Source organism: Urtica dioica, chromosome 8, assembly GCF_054948205.1.
Source record: "Urtica dioica subsp. dioica isolate 48M chromosome 8, U.dioica_male_clone48M_v1_H2, whole genome shotgun sequence".
NCBI classification, from domain to species: Eukaryota; Viridiplantae; Streptophyta; class Magnoliopsida; order Rosales; family Urticaceae; genus Urtica; species Urtica dioica.
The window spans coordinates 39,876,333-39,888,302 of NC_142763.1; the positions used below are offsets into that span (position 1 = coordinate 39,876,333).

The 11,970-nt window shown below is 32.2% G+C and overlaps 1 protein-coding gene and 1 long non-coding RNA gene across 2 annotated transcripts; both read right to left on the bottom strand.

Moving 5' to 3' along the window:
- Positions 1 to 5,451: 5,451 nt before the first annotated feature.
- On the bottom strand, positions 5,452 to 6,022 carry LOC149389778 (uncharacterized). Its single transcript, XM_089622719.1, has 2 exons — positions 5,951 to 6,022; positions 5,452 to 5,868 (listed from the first exon to the last, which is right to left on the bottom strand). Exons 1-2 carry the CDS (start codon positions 6,020 to 6,022, stop codon positions 5,452 to 5,454), a joined length of 489 nt encoding a protein of 162 aa, XP_089478845.1.
- Positions 6,023 to 11,339: 5,317 nt separating this feature from the next.
- On the bottom strand, positions 11,340 to 11,875 carry LOC149389779 (uncharacterized). The gene is made up of 2 exons (XR_016300699.1): positions 11,775 to 11,875; positions 11,340 to 11,601 (listed from the first exon to the last, which is right to left on the bottom strand). It is a non-coding gene; the product is annotated as an uncharacterized LOC149389779 (long non-coding RNA).
- Positions 11,876 to 11,970: the final 95 nt, after the last annotated feature.

Below are 11,970 nucleotides of genomic sequence, written 5' to 3' on the forward strand. Positions count from 1 at the left end.
AGTATTTTTTTACATATATCGAGTATATATGTATATATAATTGTTACATATATATATAATTAGTGAAAAGTTGGTATATTGAGAATATGTATATAATATAGGTTATTTATATATAAATTATATAAAAATTGTAGGTTATATATTATATATGTTGTTGTAAGTTATATATATATATATATATATATATATATATATATATATATATATTAAGTGGTTTTTGGACGTATGTGTTTATATATAACAAAAGTAATAATTAATATATTAAGAGTAGAAGCAGGATTATGTTTGGGCTTTTAGGGTTAAATCAAGTTTTATATATACATACACTCATTTTCTTTTCACGCTTCCTCTCTGCTCTCTCTCCCCCTATTCTTCTTATTCTTTGAAAATTCGTAGCTCTAGTTAGGTAGCTCAATCATTGAAAAAAAATTTGATGTATTACTTCTATCTGGTTCGGATTCAATAAAAATCGTTTCTTAAAATGCTTAATGTGATTTCAAAAGTCATTATGTTGCATCTTTTATTTTTGAAAATTTAAATGTCTTCTATCTAAATCCTTAATCGGATAATTTTTTTTTTGAAATAAAGAATATTTTCCGATTATTCTATAATCAGTGCGCAGACCTGATTCGCTGGCCTGACGTAATTTCGATTTTCAGACATTGTAACATTTACTGTGGATACAAAAATTATTATTTTGTGTTGATTCTTTTTGGAAACACTAGTTTTACATGTCTTCTATTTAAAAATGTAATAAAAAAATATTTTCATATTATACATAATATTTTGGGCAAACTAGCAACGTAGCCATTTTGAAACATGGTTTTTAGAATCTAGCCAACGTTTGGTTAATTTTGCAAAGTAGCCATTTACTGAAATTTATGGGTATAAAATTCCTTATTTACCCTTTTCCTTATAAGGTATAGATATAAGTACTAGCCCACGTTTGACTACTAAGAATTGTGTAGACGTAATTTGATGTTTTCACAATTTAGTTGGATATTTAGCAATTTAAGATGAGATTCGGCAGATATTTAGCAAAATTAAAAGAGGAAGCTAAATTTTAATTAATGAATAGGTCAAAGTCAAAACACGTCATTGAATACATGGCATTAACCGTTCAATTTTTGAAATTTGAAATTGGTATACAATTTAATGCACGAAGACTTTCTCTCTCTTGTAATCGTGCATTTCTTCTTTCTCACTTTCTCTCTCTTCTAAACCGTCACTCTCTCAAGTTTCCCTTTTTCTTTTTTTTCTTTTTTCGATTCTCATCCCTAAACCACCTCTCCGACGGTCCCAAAAATTAACCCCACAGACCCCACAAAATGTCTCCATCCCCGAAATAAACCCAGCAACCTTTGTAGCTACCCCACAAAGATTCAAGGATAAAAGAGTATTGAATGCATCGAAGATTCCAAAAGAGGTATGAAAGATTCTTATGATTTTTTTGTGGGTTTTTTCGACAGCCGGTTTATTTTTTGTTTATTTTTTATTATTGTATATTTAGGTATATTTTCGTGGGTCTAATCTTGTTTTTTGTCCTGATTTAGTATTTTTTTTGTATTTGTCGGGTTATTGTTAAATGGGGGTTTTATTTGGGGTTTTTTCGATAACCTGTTTAGATTGTTGATGTTTTGTTTATTGTATATTTAGGTACTATTTTGTATTTGGTGTTTCATGGTTCTAATCTTGTTTTTTGTCCTGATATGGTATATTTAGGTATTTGTCGGGTTGATTTGTTTAATCTTGTAGTGGGGTTGATTTGTTTAATGAGGGTGATTTGTTTAATGGGGGTTATTGTCAGTTTTATGGGGGTGATTTGTTTTGTCGGGTTGTTAAGGTAAATGGTTGTTGGTTTGTTTTTTTGTTTAATGTCCTGTTATTGTTTTTTTCCAAACACTATTTGGTGATTGTTGATTCTTGGTTATGGTAGAGTATTTATGGGTCGATTCTTGCTTAATGGTATGTTTAGGTGTATTTTTGTCGTTTAGAATTATTATGGGTTAATGTGAAAGATTATTTTTGACCGGTTATTGTTGAATTTTCTATTTTTTAACATTGTTTTTGTATGGTTAATTGGATGATTTATGGTGATGATCTGGAGATGGTTTATTTATTGGTTTATTTCGGTTTATGAGCAATTCAATTGGTTGATGACTTTTAAATTGGCTGAGAATGTAATAGTTTAGTTTGAACTATTTATTTTGGTTTATTCTTGAACTGGTAATGATTTGAACTGATAAATAGGTTAATGAGTCGAAGTGTTTATTTTGGTTTATTCTGGAACTGTTAATATTGGTTTATAACGCATTGTGGGAGTGAATAAACAGGAAACAATGGGCAAACGAGGCAGTGGGAGTAAATCTTCAAGGAAAAGGGTACAAGATCATCAACTAAGGTATACCCTTATATATAAGATATGCCATATCTATATCCTGTATAAATATACGTAATAATAAATCAATGTATCGCAGATTGGTGATTTTGTAGTGGATCAAGAATTATGGAACCCAAAAATAAGAATATGTCAACATTCAAAACTGAGAGTTTTGAAGGATCTACTGGCTTGCCTAGCAACTGAGGACCAGAGACGGTTATTTCTTGATGGACCATTTTGAAAATTGACACAATTTATTGGTGACACGTTTCCGAAACAGCTTGCACATTTGCTTGTTTTGCATCAAGTAAACAACAAAAGAGCAAATGAACTGAGATTCAAAATTGGCGGCAAAATTTTAGACTTCACACTCTTTGATTTTCTCCTCATGTCAGGTTAGTATTTGGTTTAATTCTTATGCACTTGTTTAATTTGTATTGTAAATTAATGTTTATTTGCGCATATTGGTGTTGTAATTTATGTTATTATTTGATCAAGAACTGTTGGTTTTCATTTGAATACATGGCTGAATTGTGATGAAATTCCAGTACCGAATGAAGAGAATTTGGGGAACAACTTAGCAGGACGTTTCATGCCAATAAGAGACATGCAATTACCGGGGACTCTCTTAGTACTCTTGAAATCAATCCTCCAAGCGAATGATGAAGAGAGGGTGTCGCTTGTAAATCTGGCTGTAGTCGAACACGTCTTGATGTCGAAGCAACCAAAAGTGTTGATACAGCAAGAACATCTCCAACTTGCTGCCAATCCCGGAGAGTTTGCAGAGTATCCTTGGGGTCGAGCACGTTTCAATGCACTATGTTCTTCGATGCATAGTATCTCGTTGAAGCTTTCCTCGAAAACTTTGATAGGTTATGATATTGGAGGCTTTATTTATCCGTTACTTGCATGGGCATACGAAGTGATACCAGCCCTTGTTGATCAAGAATTCACTACAAGAAACAACGACGTGAGCTATCCAAGAATGTTCAAATGGACGTACAACAATAATCCAGATTACGATGATCTTGTTGACAAGATATTTGGTAATGGGGAGGTATGGTATAACTACATTGTTAATTTTTGTAAATTATTAATTCTTGTTAATACATATGGACTGTTGTTAATTTCCGTAAATGTAGATTGAAGTGCTTACTATAACAGCCACACGGGAAGAACAAGATATGGGTCACACGGAAAGAGAGGTAGTTGATGGTATTCCTGAACAAAACACACCAAGCAGAAAAGGAAAAGAAGCAGTAGGGACTTCTGAGAGGAATGAAGATAGTGATCCAGTGGTATTGGAAAAAATAGAAAATCTTTTTAGAGGATATGAATACATATGTGTTAAATTTGAAGAAACAGTGAAATAGGTAAATGATCTGAAACGAAAGCATACTGAAGATATGGAAGAAATCAAAATATTGAAGAACAAAGTTCAGCTCCTAGAGGAAGGACAAAAAGAAACAAGGATTGAGGAGGTAAATTTCTTGAACAATCGAAAAATCTTGTTTACATAACATTTATATGTAATCTAACCATGAGTATTGCGTACACAGATTTTCCAAGATGCTAATGGAAATATGAATTTTGAAGACATCATGGTGACATAATTTGTAGAAGAGGTAACTTTAAAAATGTTATTTTGAATAGATGAAATGTGCTTACTTTGGTCGTTTATTTTTGTAAATTTCTGTCTTTAGGATGATGGTGTCGAGGATGACGACAATACCAATTACGAAAGCAATGTTAACGAAGTTGATAATCCCGGGTCCTCAGAAACCATGGCTGAAGTAAGTATATCCCCAACATGATCAAAATGAGTGTCTCTATTGTATATTGAACATGATAATGATTTTCTAATTGTGTTTTTTTGCTTAGATAAAAAAGTGGACACCAAATAAAGCATCTGAAATTAAGGAGGCAGCTGCTGCAACACCAAAGGATGCAACCAACCAGGCAGATGAGATAACACCTCCGGTAAATTTTCAACATTTTAAAACTTTAATAAATATATTTATTAATGTTTGGCTGTAACAAGTCTTGATATAAATAGGGTGTAGAAAAACTGTCACCATTATTCGGAAGTTTAAAAAGCGCTCAACATTTGAAGCAAGTAAGTGTGAACTTAAAAGAATTAACCTAAATTAACCGTAATTAACGGTCCGGGTTTAGATTAACTGAAATTAACACAAAGTTTGATTATATTTACAGGCAGAAGTTACGCAGTTAAACGACGATTTAGCATTTATGATAGACAACATAAATCTTTTTGGTGTTTCGATTGACTCTAGAACTGAGAATCTTTCTCAGGTTCAACCGCAAGAGTACATTCAAGCTGTTGCGCCAAAGAGGTCAACTAGAATTGCCAAAATTCAGTCTGAGCCATCACAAGACTATGGACGGCCAAAGCAGGCTACAAAACCTTCAGCATTGACAAAGACAACTTACACTCAAGAGAAGAAGACGAAAAGAAATGAAGGAGAAGCAAGCAGCCAACCAAGTTTCAATTTGAATATTGATGATATTTAGACTATTATGTTAACTTACTATATTATGCTACTTATGGTCTAGTTTTTGTGATTTCAAAATATAAAAAATGATCTTTATATTTAAGGTCATTTGACTTGGTTTTATTATGTAAGATTAGCGGAATGCATGATACCCACCTATTTTGGTTTGTGTTTATGATAGAGATGTTAGTTAATTTCTATGAATTAAATGTGCTTTCTATATGATTCCGGAGATGGTTTATTTATGTTAATTACTTGTGATATGAAAGTAATGTGTAGATACATAGATGAGGAAAAACCTTCTAAAATGGTATCATAATTGAAGCTAAAATAAACAGAAGATAGATAAACGAGGCTTAGAATAAACGTTTTAAAGTGACAAAATTAACAGAAATCAACCAAGTGAAGTTGAATAAAGTGTAACATAATTAACAGAAATAAACCAGGTTAAGAGTTGAATTTATTCAACTATTAAAACCAAACTGAATTGAAAAACAAAAATCCAAAACATAGTTGTACTGAAAATTGTATGAAAATGAAAGAAAAAAAATAAAATAACTACAATTTGCAAGAACGCTTATTATGTCCCGCTCGTCCACATTTTCCACATCTTTGATGATATGGATGAAAAGTCTCACTCTTAGCACGATATCGCTTCAGTTTCGGTCTTCCTGCTTGAACTTTGTGAATTGGAGGATGAATTAGTTGAGCTTCGGGAGGTAAGACCCAATCTCCGTCATGTTCAATTCGGTTAACGTCCATGGAATACGTAGCAACATAATCCTTTTGTGTGTAATATTGAGGTATAAAATCCATTGGCTTGAGGTTCAACCTCCACAAAGCAGCAAAAGCATGCGAACATGGGAACAAATCCAATTGCCAAACACCGCATGAACAGGTCTTGTTGGCAACGTCAACAACCTTGTGAATAACCCCGTCGATAACTTCAAACTGGTCGGCATTGATCGGCTCCACCTGGACATTGATAAATTTACGATAATTAACAGAAATTTACAAAATGCATGGAATTAACAAAAATTAACACTGCGACGCTTACATTCATAGTACGTGCATCCGCTTCAGCCTTCGTGAAGAGGTTTAGAGCTTTACCAGTAAGTCCAGATACCATGAGAGGGATTAAATTTCTTTTTTCATTAAACCACCGTTGTAGCAAACTTCTAAAGCTCAAGACAAGACAAGCTACGGGCCACCCCCGAGCTTCTTTCAAGACCGAATTGAGACATTCGGAAATATTGGTAGTCATCAAGTTAAACCTTCTACCAGGAAACATGCACCTTGCCCACAATTGTGGATTAGCATCATCAATATATTTTTCAATTCTAGTATTACCAGCCACCAACAAACCCCTCCAATACTCATATTGTTTAACAGTATATGCCTTTGCACAGTTATAAAAACAAAGGTGGTATGTATGATTTCCCAAATTTACTTTTCATGTTAGACCACAAGTGTTGCATGCATATAGCATATTTGCACTCGGGAAACACAGAATGCACCGCCTTGGGAATAGAACTATTACGATCATAAACAATAACCATCTCATCTCGAACACCATATGCATACCTTAATTGAGATAAAAACCAATGCCATGACTTATCGTTTTCAGAGTCAACAATTGCCATGGCCAAGGGAAATAAATGGTTATCTCCATCTTGGGCGGTAGCAAGCAATAAAGTGCCACGGTACTTGCCTTTCAAGAAAGTTCCATCAACCGATATGACCGGACGACAATGATTCCATCCATGTATAGACGCACCTAGGGCCAAGAAAAAGTACTTAAAATGTTGTTGGTCATCAACCACGATACTCGTAAAAGTACCTACACAAATTGAAAAATAAACAGAAATTAATCAAAACAAACCAGAATGTATGTGTAAATAAACCAAAATTAATCGCATTACCATTACCGGGATTTGTTTCTTTTATCATTTCAGCAACTATAGGCAAGTGCGAATATGATTGACTGAAAGAACCGCGAATCTTTGTTAAAGCTTCAGCACGCCCTTTCCAAGCCTTAAAATAGCTGATTTCAACCTTAAAACGTGTGCGCATAATATCAATAACACCCTTTGGTTTAATGGAATCAGCTTGATCACCCATGAAATCTTGCTTGACCATTTTGCTAATCAAATTGGATGAACATTGTCTGTTTGTTGCCGAAGAGACGTGACTGTAACAATTATGAGTCTTCACAAGAGTACGAATAACCCAAAGCTTTGATTCACGACATACAGTTGCATTCATTTTCCAAGGACAATTTGAAACCTTACAAATCAAGTTATAGCGCGAATTGCTTGATCTAGACACTCTGACCTCAAAATTATTCCGTACGGCTAGTACGCCAAAAGCATCGGCCATCACCTCTTTATTGATGAATAGATCATTAACATTCAAATCAATGTTCATCGGGAAGTTGTCGACATCAACCTGACCAAAAAGAGTCAGTTTTGAATCTTCAGATAAATCTTCTCCGACGTTCGAAACAACTGAAGGTGACTGATTAAGCCTCTGTCTCTCAAACGTTAAAACTGAGAAAATATACAAAAAAAAAACGTTACAATAATCTAGAAGACATATTATTGATGATTTAAGAGTGGACATACTTGATTCAGTCAAAGAAAACTGAGAACCATTCATGATGCTCTTTCGAATAAATCTGTGAAACAATATATTCAGCGTTAACATGATGTAACATATGTAAAAAATTACTTATTTTCAAAAAATAAACCAAAATAAACCATTCTTACCAGTGAAACTGCGATAAAATTTCTTAAACACGAAAAAAGTGGAAAGGAACGTTCAATTTAAGGCGGAACAGAACAATTCAAATTTTGAATAACGTAGCAATTTGATCCAGTGAATAAATGTGAGCGATATATTTCAAAATTTTAGCTTTAAAAAAAAACAAATCTAATCCCTAAAAAATGGGATAATCTTCCAACTGAAATGAACCAATCTGATGTAACGTTGATATATTCTCATTTCCATTAAATGTGGCTACAAAAAAGGAAGGTCAACTTATCATGGTTCAATAACGTGAATAAATATAATTAATACACGGAATATATTTATAAACCGAATAAATAAAATAGAATATAACAATATCGACTATATAACCAAGATTCAAACGTGGGCTAGTCATTTTGAATTGAAAGGAAGACTAATATAGTAAATACAATCTTACATAAATATGTCACGTCATCAAAATTGGCTAGATTCGAAAAATAAAGGAAACGTTGGCTAGTTTACAATTGCAACGTTTGATGTGGCTTAGATTGACTAATTTTTCTAATATTTTCTGATTATATTACAATCTGTGCGCAGACCAGTTTTGGCACAAATTTTTAAAGTAAGATTTTATACTTGTTTTATTTTTAAGAAATAGTTAAAGGATGTTTTTTGCAGTGATGACTTTACAAAAAAATTTACAGAAGTTTTTACATGGTTTTAGTTTTCCCCCGAAACCCTAATAGTCAAGGTTATTTTAGTAATTTTCACGTTGAATGTCGTTTCTGAAAATTTCCAGATCTAAAGTATGTCTTGAATCCTTTTCTTAGCTGATCTCCGATGGTCTAACAGAGTTTCTAATTCTGTCTTCGACCAAGGAGCTTTACTCCTGATTTGTCTAGGTGAGAATAATCTCACTGCAACACAGATTAGTTCAAAAATAAATTTGATCAACATAATATTTATGAGTAATATGTGTAGAACTTTATATACTTAAGTATGCGTTTTACTATCTGATGACGTGTTTGTTCTTTTGTGGTTTGATATTTGAGTGAGCTATGATTTGCAAGTTCTGTGTTGATGCTATTTATTAAATGTAATTTAAAGCAGTGATTTATGTGTGGTAAGCTATGTGGTGTTAAGTTAAAGTAGATGAATGTATATGTTTTATTATTTAGTCATGTTTTTGTTTGAGCATATGTATGAAAGTTTTTATTTACATGTCATATCTGTTTGTAACGTAATTCTCAAAGTGAAAAGATAAAGATAAGCAAGTGAGTCGTATTGCCTCGAGAGGTTTTAAGGAGAAGTTTCACGGGCCGAGGCTCAAATGGGGAAATTTCTTGGGCCGATGCCCTAATATGTTATTAGATAGAGCGAAGTGTGGGACCTTACAACCCCATATCTTCATCTCTAAACTGCGCACTGAAATATGTACGACTACCACCTTAGGGGTACCCTGAACTAAAAGTTGATAGAATCAAGAAAAGAAAGATCAAATCATCGATTAGTTTTAAAATACTAATACGCATTGCATTACTCTTTTTATTTTGTGGCTTTATATTGTTCTCGCTGAACGTAAGCTTATCTCTTCGAAAAAAATATACGTTTGTGTTGTAGGTAAAAGACTTGCAAGGAACTGAGCATGGCGGACTAGCGGCGGCGATAACGAGAGGGCTGAGTTATGGTTTTTCATTTACAGAATAAGTCTTCCGCTACAAGTCTTTTAGAAATAAATTTTATAGTTTTTATTTTCAATTGTTTCAAAGTTACGAAGTTTCAAAGAGTTTTCTAATTTGGTTGAGATTTAGATTATGGATTATGTTTTAGTATGTTTGCTGCTATGTTCGGTTTCAAATTCGTATTTTCAATTTTGGTTAAGTACTTCTGTTGAAATGTTTGATATGCAATCTTCATATTTTTCTTAAATTCTTTTGTTTCTTTTAAAGATCTTTAAAATTCCGGTTCACCTTTAATCGATGTGTTTTTTTTTAAAATTCCTCCAAGTTTTCTAAAGAATTTTCTAAAGTTTAAAAAGCAAGTAGAGTAAGACGGTCCGAAAAGTCGGGTTGTCACAATAATAATAAGTAAAATAAATACGTAAAAGAAATAAAAAATAAAGAATAAGAAAAAAAATAAAAAATAAAGAATAAGAAATAAAAATAAAAGAAATAAAGAAAAATATAATACAAATAATTTTTTTATTTAAAAAAAATCAAATTCTGACGATTTTTTCTCGATATTTTAAATTTTTTAACTACCAAAATATATCGATATTTTGTTGATATATCTTTGATATTTTAATGATATTTATAAAACGATAATAATTATAGCTGATATTTTAATGAGACTTCATTGATATCGATATATCAGCCATATATAGCGATATTTAAATCGTTGGTGTTGAATGTGTACGTGGAGAAATAGTGAGCATGAGTGATTTTGTTTATTTAATTTTTTTTATAGTTTTTTTTTTGTCTTTTGTTTTATTTTTTATTATCATATAATAAAAAATCAAAAATTTAGCGATATAAGCCACGTACACATAAGTGTTTGTGTTTTAGCCAACGTTTTGTAAATTTTTTGTAAATAGCCAAAAACTATTGTAAATATTTTGTAAATAGTCGTATTTGCTAGAAATTTACTCTACGGTTTTTATTATTTTGATAGCATAAATAGATTTACGTGGCTATTTACAAAAAATTAACGAAACGTTGGCTCTTTCGAAATTTCTAACGTTTCATATGGCTAGATAGCCACTGGACCCATAAAAAATAGATAAATTAAAAATTTGGTAAATTCGGACCGTCAATTTAAAATAAGTAGTAATAGTCAAGGAAAAAAATGCCGATTTCGTTGCCGTTTCGAGCCTCCTGATTTACGGAAATTCGTCATGCCGATGGAATTTCGAACGGAAAAATTGTGGAAATGGGCAAGTAAAATGCCGTTTTCAAATGCCGATTTCCATGGAAATTCGACGTGCCGACGGAAAACTGAACGGAAATAATGTGGCGAAACAAACACATAAATATATATATTTTTAAATGTAGTTCAAATTTAAAACACTTCAAATCATACATATCTAGCATAAATGTTCTATTTGTTCATGAAATAAATATGTTTCACAACCATATAGTTACAATATTAAAAAAAATGTATCATTAGAATCCCGATGGACGTCCCGGTTGGATAAAACTCGGTTGGTTTTCTTGAAGCTCGCAATACTGAGACCAAGTGAAATTTCCTTGGTACGATAATTGCACGTGAAGTGGAACGGGTTTGTTGAACCTGGGGTGCAATGCTTACGAACTCCTTCCTCGCTCATCTTCGATATATCTGCATATTGAATTCAACATTTCAATCCAATTTCAACTTGTCAAAAAATTATAATCAAAGTATCAAACTACTTTCATTTCAATATGTCAACATATTTCTTTCACCATGTCAACAAATTTCTTTAAACATGTCAACAAATTTATTTCAACATATCAACAAATTATATTCAAACTCATTTCAATTCAATTCAAAACGTAACAATTTCAATTCATAACTAATTTAAACATGTCAACAAATTTATTTCAAGATATCAATAAATTCTATTCAAAGTTCAAACTAATTTAATTTCAATTCAAAACGTAACAATTTCAATTCATAATCTAATTTAAACATGCAACAAATTTATTTCAACATGTCAAAAATTTCTATTCAAATTCAAACTAATTTAATTTCAATTCAAAACGTAACAATTTCAATATATCAATAAATTCATACACTTAAGTCTTAAATAATTTCATTTCTAGCATATACAAGATAAAAATTAAACACAAAACCTTACTTAAAAACAGAAAAAAAAAAACTTGAATTTCGGTTTTTTCAGTCGCCGGAAAAACTCGAGGTTCGCCGGAAAAAATGGTGTTTCGCCGGAAAATTTCAAGGTTCGCCGGAATTTCACCAAAAAATCTGGAAAAAATATATATGATAGATCGTCACATTACAAACAACTTTCATGAAGAGGATTATATGAAAAAAAAATCATATTACTCAAGAAATTGAAGGTGCAAGTTTCAGAATCTAGGGTTTTGGAAATTCCTTGGAAATTCTGGGAAATTCGTCGACATATTGTTGATTTATACCTTCGCCGTGACGGAAATGATGGAAATTCGCCGATAGACGTGGAATTTCTCCGACAGCCGAGTTGTCTCCTTCACAGCCCCGTCTCGTTTTTTTTTCTTTTCCTTCGACTTTCTTCGACTTTCGTGGAAATGGGGATGGTTTTATACAGACTTTTGAACGACAATGACCGGCATAAAACGACGGAAACGAAATGTC

What these genes read in the sequence shown, in the direction of transcription:
- LOC149389778 (XM_089622719.1), bottom strand. Translation starts at nt 6,022, where the DNA reads ATGGTATCTGGACTTACTGGTAAAGCTCTAAACCTCTTCACGAAGGCT. An exon ending in CGGATGCACGTACTATGAAT is followed by an intron (nt 5,869 to 5,950) that starts GTAAGCGTCGCA and finishes ATCAATGTCCAG; the next exon opens with GTGGAGCCGATCAATGCCGA.